The sequence below is a fragment of the Vespa mandarinia genome, chromosome 11 (assembly GCF_050613455.1).
Source record: "Vespa mandarinia isolate Hongniang chromosome 11, ASM5061345v1, whole genome shotgun sequence".
NCBI lineage: Eukaryota > Metazoa > Arthropoda > Insecta > Hymenoptera > Vespidae > Vespa > Vespa mandarinia.
The window spans coordinates 7,474,080-7,495,304 of NC_140820.1; the positions used below are offsets into that span (position 1 = coordinate 7,474,080).

The following is a 21,225-nucleotide window of genomic DNA, read 5'->3' on the forward strand; positions in this document are numbered from 1 at the left end:
CTAATAAAATTTACAGAGAATATCTGTAAATTTTTGAATGAAAATTTTTGAAATTTTCTCGAAATTTGAAAATTTTTTCGAAATTTTTTTTGTTGGAAATGATCAAAGATGGCGGATCCAGCGAAAAAGTTAGAAAGCATAATTATAGCGCATAATATATACCTTCGTTTAGCTTTACCCCTTTTTTTTTCAACAACGACTTGTAGCGAAACATATTATGTAAGTCGCAGCTGTCGTTGTATTGGCGCAAGCTCACGGTTCTAGTGGAAAACTTACTTGAGTTTGTCAGTTTAGACCGACGCAAAAACCACTTCCGTTTACCTTCTCGACTTTTTCTTCTTTATTCTTTTTCTTCTTCTTTTCTTTTTGTCATTGATGTTAACCTTCTGAACCATAATATGTGCTTTTGGATATTGCAAATTTTCTTTTTTCACTCCATCTACTTTCCACCCCATCTACTTTTCATGACGTGTCGATTCCGAAACGAGCCTTTCACTCCATCGAATTATCGTAGAGCGATAACCATCGCGAAAACTTACTTTCAAGAATTATCTTTCGCATGATTTAAACCCATGTAGTTTCTTCTTCTCAAAGAGTTTTCGAAGATCAAGAAGGATCATTATAATAAACCGAAGAATTCTTGTTCGTACTTTTTATCTTACATGTTAAGTTTACTGTATTTCAATATTTCACTTTTTAAGATAATTACTTCGAGCAATAAAAATTTTTTCATTTATGTACGTATATTTTTCAGTTACATATGTACATTTACAATAAGATTAATGGGGATTTATTTTTCTCTTAATATACAGAATGTATCAGCGATCGTATTACGATCAAAATTCATTTTTTGTCAATTTTCTCTTGACAAAAAATCAATTTAAATTTTATCAATTGAAATATTATTTTACAAAATAAAATTCATTTTATTTTATAAAATAATTAATATTTCAAGAATGGTGATTACAGAATGTTGATATTTTTCTAAAATAATTAATATTCAAAAATATTGATCATTTAATAATCTGACATATATATGCACGTATGTTAAATAATTGTATGTAATTTTTATTTCATTCCACGATTTTATTTCATTTAACGTTTTTAAATTTCGTATGGTTTTTGAAACGATCTATATATCAGTGCTGGTTGAAAAATTTTTCGAAGAGTCATCGTGAGAATCGATCGAGATCGTCGAAATAAATCATAATTTATGGGAGCAATCTATGATGGCAGTATTGGTGGTAGGAGTTAAGGAGCTTCTTGGAAAAATCACGTATCGGAACTTGCGAAAGCTCCGTCATCGAAGTTTCGTAATCGACACACGCTAACCGCCGCAAGCATCTCGTCGCTATAACTCGGGAAGTAACGATCTATTTCTTTTACTATAAGAGGATCTTTCACTTTTACGATAGCCCTTTATACTCTGCGTAACAATTCCGATAAAAAAGAGTATTATCGCTATGAAACGTTAATGTCCTTTAAAAAGGAACACGTTGTATCTACGTAATCTACGATCTTATTGGAGTTTCTTTTTCAACTGCAATTTTCAAAAAAAGGAAAAAAAAAGAAAAAAGAGGAAAGAAGTAAGAAAAAAGGAAACGTCGGTGAGATTAAGAAAAGAATGTTCGTAAAGTTTGCTTATCGACGTTAACAAAATTGCCATCACGAGTCATGCCATGAGTTAAGGCTAAAGTAATTTTTCAAAGTTTCTCAAGATTTTTGGCCCACCCTGTATAAAGTAATATGAAAGTAAAGTCACCTTTAGATTTTCTCTCTTACGTAGATGTGATAAGGGATTAATTCGTGGAAGCCACATAACTAAAAAAATTTTAATATTTTCCAGGAACACGTGAATGCCATTCTTATCGTCGCATGATCAAAAATGTCGGCGTACAAATCGTCAGGAAGAAAATGTTCGGATTCCTCGGTGAAATAAATGTTAGGACGTGTATATGTTACACATTAGTCTGGTAAATCGACGAAGGAAGAAGAAAAGTCTGCAAGTCTTTGTGATATATCCAGAAGAAAAAGAGAAAGAGAGAAAAAGACAGAGAAAGAGAGACAAGCTACACGAAACTTTCGTCTCTCGAACCTGTTGCTTGGCTCTTGCATTTCGACGAACGATTCGTTCATTGGAAACGTGAACTATCGTTCTCGATCGATCGTTGAAAAATCAAAAAAAATAAAATAGAAAAACCAATAACGTCAAAATTTATTGTTTACATCCGAGTGTATAAATTCAAAATCAATTCGTGAAGTAGAACGCTTTATTTTTTTTTTTTTATGTCCATTTCAATGATTAAATAATCGATAAGAACTATGTTTATTGTTTTATCATTTCGTGTTAATTTGGTCATATAATTATTTGAGGGTTAATTATAATAAAAATGACGTTCGTTAGTTTTTTTTCATTTTTCACGATTCCCTTAAACGTTTATCTCGTGTATTCGGTTTTTATACGTACGATGATGATTATAAAAATATCGTTCAATCATAGAAGGGTGATTGACCGAGAGGGCGTTGTTCGTAAGACTAATGTAAGATTCAATGGAGACGGATAATCTCTTTTTTAATGAGAACGTGGATTTTAAAGTAGGAAGAAAGAAAAGAAAAACTATGGAGACACTCAACGTGAGTGGTGGACGTTTATGCTTTTTACCGGAAGATTTGGAGATTCTAGAGGATCCTAGGACACCGACCCTGAGAAGAATTAGTTATGGCATCGTTCTACCTGCCATCTGTTGCTTGGGTATTATCGGTAACATATTGAACTTGCTTGTACTTACGAGAAGAAACATGCGTGGCACTGCTTATATTTACATGAGAGGTGAGTCAATATTATTAATAATGTTACTTATCAATTTTATTTTTTTCTCTTTTTTCTTTTTTTTTTTTTTATATAATATAAAACGAATGATATATTTACTTTATCTCATTCATGATTTTCTTTATGATTTAGATATAGAAGAGTTTATTATTATTATTATTATTGGATTAGCCAATAAATAGGTAATGTCGGAACGTTCAGTACTTTATTTCTAAGTAAAACGAGAGAAATTATTTAGTAATAAGCTAAAAGATAAGTAATGTCAGAAATTTCAATAAAAAATATGAATATTGTTTATATAGATATAAAATACAGAATATTTTGACATTGCTCAATTTGTCAAAGAGATGTTGAGTAAAATTAATGAACGATTTTTTTTATACTATACAAATTATTATCGTAATTTTAATAATATCTCTCGATGTACACGCATTCTTTACAAATGTTACACGAGATTCTAATAATCTTTATCCGAGAAACTTCATTATTAACAATAAAATCGATGAATTAAGGACAACGTTTCTACATGAAGAAAGAAAATCTCTTTTTATCTTCCTTATTTTACAAGACCGTTATTAAAATTCACCAAGCGTGTTCAACCCTTATATTACTGAGGTGAACATTATCGGAGAAGATTTTCACGTCGAAATCGCCTTATTTCACTTTAAAATCTACGAGATTATTCGTCTCGGCGAAGGTCATTTTCGTAGGATGTTCGTGCGTTGAAATAAGAGACGTGTGAGAAAAAATGAAAGAGAGAAAGAGAGAGAAAGAGAAAGAGAGAGAGAGAAAGGGTAAGAGAGCGTGAGAAGGGTGATAGGGTGGACGCCATTAGCATCGAAGGATGGTGTAATTCCTTTCAATAAAGTTATTCCATGTTTACATAATATCGAAGTAGAAAGCTCGATCGCATTCCTTTCCACTCGTAGTGCATTATCGGCGTACTATGGAACATCGTAGAGTTCTTCGAGCACGTCCACAGCTTTCGTAATTTGCGCGCTACAACGAACGAGCGAACGTGAATTTGCCATCTGGCGAATCATATCTTTCCTATGCTTATTCTATGATCATCTTTATTACTCCATGAAACTGAAATTTGTTTTCTTTTCTTTTTTGTTTCTTTTTTCTTATTTCTCAAATTTATAGATAGGAATTCTTTAATTCTTTATTATTATTAATTATATGAGTTTTATGTTCTTATTTACTTTACGTTATATTGGTTTCAAATAACAATAACGATATTTAAAAAATTTTTTTTCATCAGATATACTTGCAGGTTGATATAGGTTTTTCTAATATTTTGTAGTATTATTAATTATTATAGTTATTAATTTAAGTTTGTATTTCATTTATTTAATATTGATTTGAAATTTTATTATTATAATTTATGCTCAAAAGATACGGTCTTAATATAATCAATTTTATTACTTGTATAATTTTATTACTTGTACATTAAAACATTCTCTTTGGTAGGCGAATATAAGTAAGAGGAGAGAAAACTATTTAATTTTCTTCATCTATTTTGTAACGAACCATGCTTCTCTATTTTCGGTCGTTTACTCGTTACAAGGTAGTCCGCCATTGTTACCGAAATTTAATGACTCGAGGTTTGAAGAAACACTTTGGCGATCGGAAAAAGCTCTCTTTCTTTAATCCTTCTACTTCTTTTTAACTAACGTGGGAAAATGCATTAACTTGGACGAAGGTACCTGTTAGAGTACCGAAGCAGTATTATATACTAACGTGAAAACTTATGAAACCTTGTTTTGACGCCATCTTGGAAAAAATATTCATCCACTGCATTTATTTTTTCGAGATATCAAATTTTTCATTTTTTTTATATTTTATTCTTTTGAATAATTCAAATACATATAAAGTTTCACGGAGTATTTTTGAAAATATAACCAAAAAAAAGTAACGTTGGAAAGACCATGTTTCTAAAAGTGACTATGTTTTGGTTCGTTGACACTGTCTGTCGCCCTCTCGAATAATATGCTTTCCTTTTCATAGGCACGTACAAACAGGGGAATATTTAGCTATATATCTTTTATAAAATTTCATGGAGAAGGGTCGAAATATAACACAGAGCAGAAACGTGTTTCGTAAGGGTATAGTCCCTGAGGCGTTTTATCAAAAGATTTTCGTAGATTTTGCGGGTGTTCCGACTGCTTCTTTCGTTTCCGGCTGGACAAGACCCGTGCATTAGGGGGAAATTACTGGACGATTTGATTTCGTTATGTCAGGAGGTGAATTCTGGTCATCGTTTCTAGCATTAGAGACAAAATCTCCGCTATCTTGACAAAGTCGATCATGTGAGGGTCATTCAGAAAATAATTCTTCTAATTAATTCGTTTGAATGGTGTAGATTATAAACGAAGAATAAACATTCCTTTAAATTTTGTGAGAATAATTAATTCACTAATTCGATATATATTAAACATTAACATAATTTTGTAATTTTTGTAATTTTTGTAATTTTTTATATCGTCAATTGTTATATTAATATTTATGTTATAAATTGAAAGATCTAGCAATCGTTGCTTTTAATTAATTTTAATTTTTTACAACTTTTAATTCAATATTTTATACGAAATAATATTCCATAGTATCAGCATTAATATTTTGTTATTTCTATTATATACGTTTTGACATAAATATTTTTCTCCATGTATTTTTATGCATGTTTATGGCTATTTCCATAACAAATTTAACACATAACGGTATGTGACGTTAACTTCAGTACCAAGAAGAAAACTGGAAACTGATCACGTTTATGGATTATCGATACGCTAGAAGGGACACTAGGGAAAAGAAAGGCGCTTGTCTTATCAGCCTGTATCGATACTTTGGATGAGTCAAATCTATTGATATGCACGACGTTCAATGACACTGAAGAAAAATAAAGCGGGCCGTTACTTTCAGTATGAAAATATTGCGAATCATAGAGAGTATCAGGGCGGAAGAATTTGTGCGTAAGGAAACGCTCAATTCAGGATATGCATGAAAACGTTGACGAGAAAAGGGAGAAGATGAAATGTGGAACACAATAAAAAAAAAAGAAGAAAGACAGAAAGAATTTAATTTAACATTCCACATGATTGATCGATTGATCGTTCATTTTATTTTTCACAAATTCTTTTCTATCAATATATCATTTCATTATCGAAATAAACGAATTAATATTTTGTCAGATAAATGTAGTAGTTAATCCTTAGTAATTATTTTGAATATTAATAAAATATATTTTTTTTTAACAATTTTATTATTATCGAGATTTTTAATAATGAGAAATGATTTTACGACTTCGAGTAACGTAACGTAAGAATAAGAAAATATATTTGTATTTCTATCAGGAAGTAAAAGTTATTTCGAAAACGATAGAGTTTTATGTATTTTATCGCTCAAAACGCAACTCACGTTTCTCTATACCCATATCCGAAGCATTTTGCGAGAAAAATTTTTTGTGTGCGTGCGTTATCGATGCGATTGATGAGAGAAAACGTGTCTCTTTTTTTTCTCTCCCTTTTTCTCTCGGTCGATTGGTTGTAACAGGCTAATTGCGGATATTAATACATATTTCACTGAATTACACAGAATTCACAGAAATACATATTTCATTTAAGCGAGAAATCATAAGCAACGAAAAGAAAAATTTCAACAGAAATAGAATTTTCTATATAATTTATTAATAATTAAATGCGATTGTTACGTCTTACGATTTGTAACAAGTATTATGCGAAGGAAATTGGAGATAATATCTTTCTTATAATATTAATAATAATAATAATAATAATAATAATAATAATAATAATAATAATAATAATAATAATAATAATAATAAGAATAATAATAATAAGAATAATAATAATAATAACGGATGGTAGAGTGAAACGTAAAAACGAGATTTAAATAAAGAAATTAATTAATTAATGAGAAAAAGAGGATAAAGCAGTTTTAAACATACGAGTTATTAACGCTTTCTATTTCGTAATATTTAAAATAAATGAATAGAAAATAAAAAATTAAAAAATTAAAAAAGACAAATAAAAATATAAAAAATAAAAAATGAAAGACATTAATGTGACGTCATCGATCGTATCCAGTTACAAAAAGGATGAAAAAAGGTGCGTAGTTACGGGATAATGGCGGATCTCGATTAACCACGTTCAAGTAACTACTCCTTTCAATAGCCGTGTTCATCAAACGCTGCATGTAAGTGGCACTTATCCCTGGTCTCGTTCCCGAGTAACTTCGATCGTAGTGAACTCGCTAAATACGGAATGCTGCAGATGCTGTCATTGGCTACTATTGGATGCCATTGGATGCCCAATGTACCATCTACTTGGCGGCCTTATTCGATCTGCTTTCAACCAACAGTCACGTTCTTTCAATAGTCATTATTTTTTCACCTGTGAAAAATATGAAATTTCAATATTTTACAATAGAAAGAGACAATTTTTCCTATTAGAATGACATATTCGATATCAAAGAAATTGATCGTCGAACATTCAAGTTGAATTCCAACTATGAACATTGTATTGTTAGATAATTAATTTGCATTTAGACGCATCCGTCTGAAATTACACGTAGGACGTAGTTTGTTGCCGAATGAAATTGCCATGTCGATTATATTTTTTTCTTTTCTTTTCTTTTTTATCTTTTTTGTTTTCCTCTTATTTCCTTTCGTTTTTTTTTATGACAGAGATGACACGCATCAACTTATATTTCCCTTTTTTCGTAACATAAGAAAGTACGATTGATTTATGTTAAATTGACTCGTTCTGTATGGAACAATTCAAATAAAGTTAGAAATTGTTAATTGTCAATCATAGTCAATTATTTTTCTTTGATAATACAAATACAATTTTTATCTTTGATTTTTCATTAATTATCTTTTTATATTAACTTAACTTTAAATACTATACTTATTCTTGCACATATACATACACAGACAATTATGGTGTCCCACACAATTATAGTATCTCCTAAATGATTGAAAATAGAAAAAAAAAAGTTATAAGATACAGTTAAAGTGATATCAGACGGTACATAATATGCAAATAATTTTATGCACTTTCGTTTATTAATATATTAAAAAATGCACTTTTTTTTCTAATGAAAACCTATATGTTTGACTGCACCAAATGCATTTTTATATGTAAAAAAATGTTCTACATAAAAGTATTAACTTGTACCCTACATTTATACGTAGTTAAAAGTTCTCTGAATTATTTTGCTAATCATGAATTGGCTACTAATATTAATATAAGATTAAATTTTTCATTCGTAAGTATTCATTACGTGTGATATTACCCATTTATTAACACATAGCGACAGATCTAAATAATTCATAAAAATTTAACCAGGATAACTTCCTAATGTATAAGTTTAAGGTATAAATACGTTAATACTTTTATGTAAAGCATCAACTGGCCCAATAGAAAATATAAGTTTTCATTAAAAATAACAGTACAGTAGCATTTTTCTGATGCACCAAGGCACAAAAGTGCATATTATATACCATCTAATACCACTTAACTTTGACGTATAATATTTTTTTCTAACCATTTAATAGATACAACCTGTTCCATTTGCGTGAGACACTCTATATTTTATTCTTTTTCTTTCCCATTCTTTTTTTTTTCTTGCGTTGTTAACAAATGTAACAAAACTTTCAGCACATTTGGAAAATTCCTCGTTGATGACGCTAAATAGTCTTTTCGAAGTGCGAAAACGAATGGATTACGAACGTATAACGAGCTAATCATATTGATGTTACAGAGTTTGAAAGCTCAATGTCATTCGACCTGAGAGGAAAAACTACTTATCCTCACTTACTCCAACCCCTCTGCAAATAACTTTTCGGGTAACCCTCGGTGTCGATCAAACACACGATGCTCCTTGTTACGAAAAAAAGATTGTGAGTGTTAGTTCGTTTTACTACTTTTCTTTGTCTCTTTATCTTTCTCACTTTCCGAGGATCGATACAACCACATACACGCAAGCACATGTATATGCGCGCGCGAGCACAGGCACAGAAACACACATATACGATGGACAAAGACAGAGGTATACCTTATTACACTGAATACAAGCGTGATACGAATTTCAATTGACTCGATTGCTCGTGGGACTGAAAGTAAAAAAGAAATACAGAGCCCAGGCGTGACAAGATTCGTGCGATAAATTGTATTTCGCGCGCGCCAAATTTAAATTCGGTTTTCTCGTTTTTCTTTTTTTTTTTTCTTCTCCTTCTTTCCTCTTTCTTTATTCTTCTTTTTTTTTTCGATGCATGACCGCAAAGAATTATTTACATTTCCAAAATTATAAAATTTGATCTATCGCTTAACGGACAATTATTATATATATCGTAAATTTTTAAAAATATTTAAATAAACGGATAAAATTTTTCGATCGATTTAATAGATATTTTTCTTTGAATTATTTTATTATCTCTATGAGAAAGCTTTACTGTTCATCGCGCTATTAGGTATATACATACATACATATTTATATGTACATATAGCTATATATACATACATACATAATACGAAAAATATTTCTTATCTAATTTAAATGGTTTCAAAAGGCGAGTCGAACGGAAGATAAATTTTTTTATAAACATTATTTTTTTGTTTTTTGTTAAGGTCATCCATATTTTTGACATATATACACATATCTTTTTTTATATGTTGTAATTAATGTTACTGTGCATTTATAGATATATAATAATATGATCTTGATATAAGCTCGATCTCTAAAATTTTTAAATTAACGCGCAACTTATTTTCAGCAAGATACCAGGTTTCATCTCACACCTCTTGATTTTTTTTTTGAGGAACATTAAAGGATAAGGTTTACGAATAACAACTCACAACGACAGAAAATATGAAGGAACGAATAATTGCTACTTGTTCTGATATTAAACCTGAAATCATTGAAAGACCTGTGCGATTCGTCATTGTTAGACTCGAACACGAAATATATCACAGCGAAAAGATATCATATTGAATATATTATTATAGTAATAGGTATGTTTATTTGCGATTCTATATCGATTATCGATTTTCTGTTGTCGTTGAAACATGATACTTCATTAAAAATAAATAAGTACAAGGCTAATTTAAAAATTGTTGGGCCCGAGGTTATTTCAAGATCATGATATTATATATGGATGGATGCACATAATATTAATAATATAACGTATTGTTACAAATAAAGATATATGTATAGGTATAGGTATACATAAAAAAAGCATGGGTGATTTTGACAGATGACACATAAAATCTATCTTCTTCCGTCTGATTCGCCTTTTGAAATCATTTAAAATATTTTAAAAAGAATTAAAATATTAAAAAAAAAAAAGAAATTCTTAATAAAGCATGCAATTTTTTCGTAAACCTTATATACATAAATATGTTTTCTCTAGAGTAGCGAAAAGATCAGAAATGGGACTAGATTTTCCTAAGGGTATTATTATAGCATTTCGGCAACAGGTTCGATGCTTTTCCTTTTCGTTATAAACGTCGGATAAAGCTACCAAAAATGGAGCTTTCACGAAGGTTTCTCAACGCTCCTCGTCACAGGATCGACCTTTGTTACCAACCTAAAGACCTCATCCGCGTCACCCGAGGCTTTATGAATATTAACGACAGTATCTCCCTTATCCTTCCTCTCTCTCCTCTTTCTCTCTCCCTCTCTCACACACACACACACTCATTCGACTACTCATATCAACTCACAGACCTAAACTTCTAAGAACTTTCCCTTAATTTACGGGTATGATATTCAGTTTTCGGCATAGATGACGTTCGTCAATGAGTCGACGCGAAGCAATGTAATTTACTATCACCACCGACAGAACGAGATTAAAAGGTTTAAGGGACGTACATATATTTCCTCGTTTGAACGTGTCGTCCACGTAATGAGCTTTTCCTTTATCGCTGAAGCTTTATTTGCTGAACAGACGTATAAAATTGTTTTACTGGAATTAATGGTTATGGTGACATTTCCTTTTTTCATCAACAATAATTTTTGATAAAACAACAGCAAATCTTTTCATACATTGATTCATTATTTCTTTCTTCTTTTTTTTTCTTTCTTTTTTTCTTTTTACAAACATAAATTACAAATGATCGTGAGAATTTGTTTACTTTGATGCAACATTTGATTCTCTCTTTCTTTTTCTCTCTCTCTCTCTCTCTCTCTCTCTCTCTCTCTTCTGTCATAGTAGTCAGGTAGAAACGAAGAAGAATAGAAATCAAATGACAGTTCAGATTCAGGCCATAGCTATGTGTAGCACGTAGCTTGAATATCCTTCGTGAGACAGTCTCGTGTCTCTACATCCGTTCTTTCTTTCTCTGAGCATCCTTCCTCTCATTCGATCTCTATCTCATGGATCTTACGTTAGATTTTGCAATTTATATGCGAAGAGGACACCTTCCTTTTCGAATAGTGCGAAGGATAGTTCGCAGTCACGTATGACAGGTGAGCCAACGTTGAATAACGTACATCGAACTCAATCGATTCTACAAGAACCGAGAAAAAGATTCTTTCGTTTTCCTTTTGGACCGTGAATTTAATTCATTATCATCGAGGAAAAAGAAAAAGAAATAAAACGAAGAAAATGAAAAAGAAAGGAAAAAAGAAAAGGAAAGGATCAAACCGGTAAGGAAATACTTAAGTATCTTTATACCACTTTGGCCACGCCCTAGAAAATAAAGATAAAAAGAAAAAGAGACAAAGAGAGAGAGAGAGAGAGAGAGAGAGAGAGAGAGAGAGAAAGAGAGAAATCCGAAATACTTGGCCCAACGTACCAAGGGCATCTTTAGAATTTATCTAAATTGTATGGAAATTAATTTACTTCTGGACGAGTAAGATGAGAGAGCGAACCCCCTTCTTCACAGAGAATCCCGAACAATTTAATCTTGACGATCACCTCCCTTTTTCTCTTCACAAATGGCAAAAAGGGGAACAGTTGGATTATCGATTTATATTACGACTCAATTTCATGTGTATCATTTATTTCTTTTTATTTCTACGTAGTTTAGGACAATGTTTATTTCAAATACTTTTATATGTTCTCTGATTCGTATTGTTATAAAAAAATAATTCTTATCAAAGATTAGAACCATCTCACTTCATCTAAATACTCGCGAAATATCTTTTATAAACGGTGTATTAATTTTTTATCTTTTATATATTTCTTTTGTTTCTTTTTTTCCTGTTTTCTTTTAACTTTTCGTTCCTTAACTTAATCCATCGATATTATTTATAGTTTCGATTTCGGAAAAGAAACAAAAAGAAATAAAAATAAAAAAACTACCTTCTACTCTTTATTTGACTCTCATTTTGTATCTAATATACATGCAGGAATAGACATGCACACACTCTCATCTTTTTGACGTGGGTCGCGTAAAAAGAAGACTCCCGATAATAAGGGTCGTCTAACTTGCGAGAATGAGACGTCTACCTCGAAATACTCTTTTCCTTTTTTTTAAGAACCAAAAAAAAAGAAATAGAAAGAGAGAGAGAGAGAGAGAGAGTAGGAACCGAGATAAGACCAGGACTAGAAATTTTATGGAACCTCTCATAGTAGACGGCAACACCTTAGATCGTTTCCCACCTTTCTTATTTTTTTCCCTGTCTTTTCTTTCACATTTTGCGCCAAGATTACCAATGGTATTTTCCCAAGAAAATCCTTGAAAAAAATAAGAAGAAGAAGAAAAAAGAGAAAAGACAACAATCCGTGGCAATTGTCGCATCTCAACTAACTTCTCAAAGAATCTCTCGATTCTTGTATCTTTTGTCAACGAACATCATTTTCTTCTTCTTTTTCTTCTTTCATTTTCATTTCTTTCTCTGATTATTATATTTTAACCTTTACATTCGCCTTAAGTTGATAAGTAAGTTTCTAAATTTTCCTTAAGTTAGTGTAAGTGTAATATCGTTGGATAATTTAACTTATACTATTACGAAAGAAAATAAACTTAACTTAAAACGAAATCTACGAAGTAAAAGAATATTAAAATAAAGTAATAGTTCGATTAAAAATAAAAAGAGAAAGAGAGAGAGAAACTCATACACGTAAAGATACATATAACTACGTCATCTTATTTTTTTTTCTTTTTTTCTACAAATATGTACCTACATATATCAATATTTTACGTGAAAACAGGAAAGAACATACAAAAGAAATACTTCACCCTCGCATCTTCTATATCGCATTTGGTAAAAGGAATTTAAGTGAGGAAACATTCACGTACGAAAGGTGAGATCAAAAGATGGAGAAATTCGTTTCCACTCTCTCTTTCTTTCTCTCCCTCTCCCTCTTAAAAGAGTAGAAACCACGATGGACGCGTAAGTCGATTCGTAGAAATTTGCATGAGACGACGTTGCGTTTTAGCAAGAGGACTAAGTAGATTCAGTGGCCCCAATCTTAAAGTTCGTCTCTTGAAAAGGTTTTCTCTCTATCTCTCTTTTTTCTCTTTTTCTTTTTCTTGCTTTCTGTCTACAATGTTTTTATGCAATATTCTTTTCGTTATCTGTTCTGTAAGTAAATAGCTAAGTAACCTTATGTTTATTGCTATTATCATCATCATCATTATTATTATTTGTACATCTCTCTTCTCTTTCTATCTCTCTTTTTCTTGTTTACTGTTTATACTGTTTATTTGCAATTGTCTTTTCTTTATTATTGTTATTTATCGTTATATGTTCTGTAAATAAGTAGCTAAGTAAATTTATATTTATCATCATCATCATTATCATCACCTGTTCGTCCATCTCTCTCTTTTTTGATTTATATCTATAGTGTTTCTTTACACTTTTCTTTATTATTGTTTAACGTTACTTGTTCTGAAATAAATAGTTAAATAAATTTATATGATTATTACCGCCAACATCGTTATCATGATAATCATTATAATTATTCGTTCCTCTGTTTGTCTATTTGTCTGTTTGTCTGTCTGTCTGTTTCTCTCTCTCTCTCTCTCTCTCTCTCTCCTTTTTACTTTCTTCGAATTATCTTCTTCTTTTCCTTCCTTCCTTCATTCGTAGTTCTTTACAAGTCTCTAACACGGTGATCTGGACAAGATATACTTTCTCGATGCGTATTTACCAGATATAGGAAAAGGAAGAAGAGAGAAAGAAAGAAAGAAAGAGAGAGAGAGAGAGAAAGAGAGAGAAGGTTTTAGATTTACGATGTTATTACACGGTTTCTTGAGGTGTAGTTACCGTTAGAGAGCTTGCAACTGGAATTACTTCGAAAGATCCAAAAGGTAGAAAATTAAAGCGAGTTGCGTTAACACTCCCTAGTCTCTAATCTCACAAACTCTCTTCGTATCGCAATAATTTGTTCTGATTTCTTCGAAGGATCGTTGATGGACGAAAGAAATGTCTTGGATCCGGCTCAAAGTGAAGTCAATACCGTTCGTTCTTTTTTCTTTTTCGTCTTTTTTCTTTTCTTTTTTATTTAATTTTTCAACGAAATAAAATCACTTCAAAACTATTCCTGATTAATATATCGTGGTTTGACCAATAATTAATGTTAATTTTCAATAAAATTTAACAAATTTAATGTTATTTATGAAAATATGAGATGTTAAAAATTTTTAATAGAATCGTATTGGTAGAAATATTTTATATTTCAAGGAAATTTCCAGAAATATTTTATTTTTCAAGAAAATTCAAAAAATCTTCGCAAATTAGTATACAGAGAAATAGAGATAGAGATGGAAATAGGGATAGAGATAGCGAGAGAAAGAGAGAAATCGCATTTTTTTACCGAGTCAACCATCAAGTTAACAAAATTAATTCTATGTTAAGGGATCGCCGATGCATAGGTTCACGTGATGATACGTTGCGTGCTGTTTATCAGGTAAAAGTCATAATTTCTTTCGTTGATACGTTCATGCTTTTACTTTTATCAAATATGAACTTTATCGGTAGTTACTATCGATGAAGACGAATACTTACATTGGCTTACATTTTTAGCATATTGATAATCTTGAAAATCCTAGGATTAGTTGTTGATCGTTTTGAAGTTAAATGTTCCCATAATGCTCGATTCATCCTTACAGGGATTGAGAATTACAGAAATAAAAAAAGAAAAAAAAAAGAAAAAGAAAAGAAAGAAAAATAGATAATATGTGTCCATATCTTCTACATGAAAAATCCTGAATTTCGTTACCGAATTTATTCGTTTTTAGAGAAGACTCTATTCCCAGTTGTATATGAGCTCGCCATTGCACTCACATGCGCGCGCAATAAAAAGGGTAACGGCGTTTCGCTGTAGATGCAGTTGCATGCTAAGGAATGCAATTTCTATGCAAACGCATGGAGAATCTCGTTGTTAATTTCCTTACCAAACGAAGTGTAGCGTCATCGTTCCTAAGATAACCTCTCGTTATGCCAAGCATTTAGTTTAAACTCTTTCTTAGGTGATTCGTCCGTGTTAAGAAGAAAAGGTCGAGGCTTTCTGTGTTTCGTTAAAATTCATCATTATTAAATATTATTATTGTTGTCATAAATAATTATTGTTGTAATTATTATTATTCTTTGTAATTGATAGTTATTATTATTAATTCGAACAATTGAAGAAACGTTTCTGCCAAGATCCTAATGTCTTTTATTTGATACTCGAATAACCAAGTTTTCTCTTTTCATCTCGGCGATGGTTCTTTGACGTTTATATCTCATCGAAATGTCGTACTATGAAACACATAAGTATGTTGTTGAACATGTTATCTCGAGAAGAGATTTTTTCGAAAAATATTTACGATAAATTTCTACGTTTCTTTGACTTTCACATATGTGAAACATAAACAAGCAAACTATTTTACTCGGTCATTCTATCTACTCGGCCTAAGTTCGATAAAATATTATATATGATTTTAAATCATATGTAATAATTGTATCACGAAGGAAAGAAAGAAAAAGAGATAGTAATAGTAAGCTTTTGGCAAGTTTAAGCGATTACGTAAAGACCAACCTAGTTCTTTTACAATATATATATGTATGTGTGTGTGTGTGTGTATATATATCTTTCTCTCTTTTCGGACATTTTTATCCCCTTAAGAGAAATTCCGAGCACTTTGTTATCCTCAGTGAGTGTCTGCTCTCAATTAAGATCCCGTGGATGAGAAATAAAAGCATCCTACTGTGTCCTCCATACGCTAACTATAGCCAATCGTCAGTCTCATCCCTTGCTTTTAGTTTCTTTAGGAGTAAAACTGGAATATATCGAAATCTTAAAATATTCCTATAAGAAAAAAAAGCGAAATAATAAGATAATCCTTTTTTTTTATTAGTCAAAATAAAAATATCGTAAAACAATGCTCGATGATTATTTGTTCACAAATAAATAAGCAAGGAAATGTAAATCAGTCGTAGTTACTTTTGAATTTTATTTGATTAATGATTTGACCTAGATCCTCTACCTTTTTCTTTTTAAATATCCTGTATGAATGGATATACGTAAGAACTATATAACCATGGAATGGTTTATTATCAGTTGTCAGCCACATTACAAGTTACCATTCCTTCGTAAAGCCTTCCCTTCCGACTTGTTATAAGTTTCTACTGGTATGAGTGCAACAGAAGCACATCCCCAATTTTTCGTTTCTTCCATCGTCTTGGCACAGAGTCTCGGTTGCCACCGTGCTTACCGTTACTGTCGCAATAAATTTGGAGAATCTAAATGAAAGAAAAAGAGATTTTTATATCGGAAGATGTTATAACTTCTTCATATTTATCATAACACGGGTCATACAAAATGAAAGATCATTTCTTTGTATTTTTATCAAAATATTGATAAATGATTACAACATTACATATTTTTAATATAACTAAGATAATAATATCTTAATATTTGAAACAACTAACGTATTTGTGATATAAATTAACACGTAAATGATGTTCTTTTCGAATAATAAATTATTGACCCGAGAATAAAATAAAACTTGGAAAAAACTAGAAAGAGGTTTTAATTAGTTTAACAAGCTATTTCTTTAAATGCTTTGGAAATTGTTTTTTCTTTATGACTTCTTTATGAATTTTTTTTTCTTTATGACTTTTTTATCTACGTCTTATCACCTTAATGAAACTGTTTAGATTCATTTCACGATCGATGAAATATTCGGGGATCGTAAAATAACCTACTCGAATCATGCTTCGCGAATCGAAGATCGAAAACGAGATAAGAACGATACTGAGAAATTTAAATGAGTCGTTTAATTCGTCCTACTCGCTCGGCCGCCATTGTTTTCTCCGAAACAATGGCGGCCGAGCATGTAACGTTGAATCGCGCCTCGTCGAGCATAAAGGTGCTCGCCGAATTAATTGCCGACGATGATTGAAGAATCGTTCGAGTTTCATTACGTAGTTTACTATATTTTTTCAATAAGCTTACTCAAAACAATATATTTGATATATTTAATATATACAAAATATTTGATTCTCAACTTTTCGGTTTGAGTTACATTTCTAAAAATAAAAATGAAGAGAAACGAGAACAGAAAGATTTGAGAAGAAAAGAAAAAAATACAAGTATGAATTGAACGTTTATACGAACAAATCTTACATTTGAAAAAATGCATATCTAAGTACGATTTCTCTTTTTGAAAAAAAAAAAAAGAAATCACCTTCACTCTTTTTACAATAGATACGACAGATTAAAATCATGTTAATAGCCAACAGTATTCTTGTTCAATTTTAATTATTTCAGTTGATTTTATTATTTAAATTTTAAAAATCCCGTCATTTTGAAATTGGATTAATTCGTAATTATTCTTACATCTTCGTAAGGTGGATCTTTGGGATAAATTGTAAACCAATCTCAAACGTTTTTGACAGCTTTGCTTAATTATTGATTTGCTTAATCATTGTTCGATCGTTTAGACAGTAACATGTGCGTACATATGCGTTTATATAAATGCGTATAAATCTATATGCGTAGAAATATATTATATACAAATTCTAATAGAAGACTTAAAAAAAAAATAAATGAAAATCTTTTTATAAATTTACAAAATTTCGAAAAAATTCATAAGTATGTCTGAGAATATTTTAAATGTTAGTTTAAATTCTTTTCGTTACATACATAGTAGATTTTTTATGAATTTTTGAAAACATAGCCATTTTGAAATTGAACTTATTTACGTATCGTAAGTAACCACGTTCAAGTATCTAACCTTATTTTTGGTATATATAAATTTCAAGTGGATCCACCCACTCGTTTAGATGGTAAAGTGGATATACTTACACATGGGTATATATTTAAATTTTGATATGAAACTTAGTTAAAACTCAAATTTTTATATGAATTTGGCTTAAAATCCAAAATGATTTTTGTATATCCCAAGCAGTTTCAGGGATAATCATTTATTACTAAAAGTAAAAATTTATAAATAGGTTTTTAAACATAAATTCAAGAATCTTGGCAATTTCTTGAAAACGGTAACGATGTATGTATATATGATAGTGAAAAACACCTTTTTTGAGAATTTCTCGTGGGAACTCGAGAGGCATCATCGACATTGTTCACTACGAGATACTAGATAGAGCAGTTGACAAATTACTGCTGCGGCTAACTTTGCGGGAGATTTCGATAAATTAAAGGCGTCGTGACACCGTGATTTGTAAAACGTCGAGATACGATACTGAAACACGCCTTTCTCCCGTGATGAGACGACTTTTGAAATATTTTTCTTATACTTTCCTAGTCTTGGTACGTAGTTCCAAGTTAAGACGCGTATTTATTTACTTTGATGATGGATCTAAAAGAAGTTGTTAAATGCATCAAGAAACTAGAATCCTTTCGGTAACCATCTTTGATTAACTTCTTCGATTAAAATTGGCAGATTTTTATAGAAAAAATTTATTTACAAGGAGTGTTAAATTTTTTTCTTTATAAAAAAAAAATTATTTGGAGAAATATATATATATATATATATATATATATATATATATATATATATTTATAAAATTAAGAAAAAAAATTCTTCCATTGTAAAGATTATTTTTTAAGCTTGAAAAGCAGTTAACATGGATTGGTGGTTCAGTTAGTTCTCAAAGTTCGTTTAACTTTTTCGAGGGATTGCATTTTTCGCTTTCTCGTATCTTCGTTTATAACTCGTCTTTCCTTTACCTTTCTCATTATCACCTTACAGTAGAACACGTGACTCGAATATCTGAATAAGATAATTAAATATTGATAACAAGTGGAAATCATTTAATTTCTCTCTGTTTCAGGCTATTCTGTTGCGGCTTTGCTTGCTATCCTTTTCTGCATTCCATTCGCACTCAGAGTTTTCATTCATAAAGAGACAGGACGATGGAATAATTGGCCACAAGCTTTTTATCATGCACACCTCGAGCTCTTTCTTGGAAATGGATGTCTTGGTAACATAATTTAGTTAAATATTTTTATAAATACAAAACACAATAAATCATTTTTGGAAGATTAATGCCCAATATAACATAATCAATTCGTTCATTGCTTGATTTAAGATTACGGTTAATTCTTTTCATATTTATTAATTTTTTTCTGCAATTATTTGTACAAATATTCAAAATCAGAGACTAGACAACGCTTCATACTTTGTTGATAAACGTAATTAATAATACAAAATCATTGTATTGAACTAGTTAAATTAGTTTCTTGCTAATAGATGTTTACTTCCAGATACGATATTAAATGTTTAAAATGTTGCAATAGGTGTCGGAGTGATGATGTTATTGGCATTAACTGTTGAGCGTTATGTAAGTGTATGTCATCCAGGACAACACACACGACCACTTTGCGGACCACCGAATTTGACCGTGGCTCTTATTCCTCTAGCCACTTTTTTGGTCTATTTACCCAGTGTATTTCGTAGCGAAGTAACTACTTGCTTTTTGACTAATGAAGGACCATTAATTTATCAAAAAAGAGAGAATCAATCGTTCCTGCACTCTCTTTTCTATCAGGTATTAAAATATTATATTAGTAATGATTCTGCTAAATAGAACCTGTTAAAAGGGTCCCATAAATTTTGATAACAATCATGTTATAATATGAAGTTCAAATTTGCTCAATCTCTTTTCCTTATTGAATCTTTTCTCAGGTATATAAAGTAGTGCTCGAAGTCGTTTTCAAGATCGCACCAACAATATTGTTAGCCGGTTTCAATCTGAGAATCATGATAGTCTATAGAAGATCTTGTGAGCGACGTCGCCGCATGACTTTATCAAGAACCGTGAGCAACGACGAAGATTCTCGGACATTTGCTGAGGAACGAAGATTGATACTTCTTCTCGGTAGCACCAGTATACTCTTTCTGGTTTGTGTCAGCCCGATGGTCATTTTGAACGTCACTCTGAGTGAGAATAATCTCAGTTATTTTTCTTACCAGGCGAGTTTTTAGTACGAATAAAGATTATCGCCAATTTTAAAGCTAATTACTCTTTCTCTTCTCTCGTGGTGTAGGTTTTTCGTGCATTAGCCAATCTTCTGGAAGTCCTCAATTATTCCATCACCTTCTATATTTATTGTCTCTTCTCAGAGGACTTCAGAAATACCTTGATGCGTACATTACAGTGGCCTTGGCTCAAAGGTGAACAAGGAGGACGTAAAGTACCTATGAAACGTTCACCATTAACAAGACCGACTACGACAACGACTCCACCTACAACTGCTGTGGCAACACCAGGTCACCTCGCACGTGTCAGCGTTTAATGCGACATTTTTATTCCTCGTGTCACTTTTCATTCTACCTTCGTGATCGATCTTACTAGATTGGAAGCTAAAGAGGGATAAGAAAAGTGTTTGATTGAACTGATAGCCAAAGAAACAATGTACGCTATTGCTGAGAAGTGTATCCGTTTCGTGGCTAAAACATTTTCAAACGTGTCGCGATTTCTCTTTGAAAAATTACTCGTTCTTCATTTTTCTTCGCAACTTTAGATAGTAAGTTTTTATATAAGAATAAAGAAGTAAAATCAACTGCCAAAGACGATAATGTATCATCGATTAGACTTAAACGTTTCTTTCTCTCTTTTAATAAAGCTAGTAACATTCCTACGATCTTGATGGATCGAAAAATAAGAGAAGAAATGTATCGCCAGTCATAAGTTACAATAAAAATGTGATCATAAAGCGAGAAATGAGCTGATCCTTCGAATAGCCAATTTTTTTAGATTTTTTTTCGTGATACTTCAAACAAGTATTATACGGTTGTATAACAATGGATCGATTTTTGCTCGAAGTTTTCAAGTTGCTATGCTTCTTCATTTTTATTTATTTAAATAATACAAATCTTAATAATACATAATCATATTTAACTCTTTCCTTAATAAAAGTGACTGTAGTAACCTAACGTCGCTCTATACTAAAGATGACTATTGTCACCCAACGT

General features: G+C 31.0%; 1 protein-coding gene across 5 annotated transcripts in view; it reads left to right on the top strand.

The window, feature by feature from the left end:
- LOC118449093 (putative G protein-coupled receptor B0563.6) overlaps nucleotides 1-21,085 on the top strand; it is a 39,069-nt gene extending 17,984 nt beyond the window's left edge. For 2 of the 5 annotated variants that reach the window (XM_035883293.2, XM_085660172.1), the window contains exons 2-6: nucleotides 1,847-2,830; nucleotides 19,082-19,231; nucleotides 19,548-19,798; nucleotides 19,936-20,223; nucleotides 20,298-21,085. In XM_035883293.2, coding sequence (XP_035739186.1) covers nucleotides 2,551-2,830; nucleotides 19,082-19,231; nucleotides 19,548-19,798; nucleotides 19,936-20,223; nucleotides 20,298-20,546 — 1,218 coding nt within the window. In that variant the 5' untranslated portion in view covers nucleotides 1,847-2,550 and the 3' untranslated portion in view covers nucleotides 20,547-21,085. The remainder of the gene's footprint in view (nucleotides 1-1,846; nucleotides 2,831-19,081; nucleotides 19,232-19,547; nucleotides 19,799-19,935; nucleotides 20,224-20,297) is intronic. The other 3 variants (XM_085660174.1, XM_085660173.1, XM_085660175.1) reach the window with 3 other exon arrangements.
- The last annotated feature ends 140 nt before the right edge of the window (nucleotides 21,086-21,225 follow it).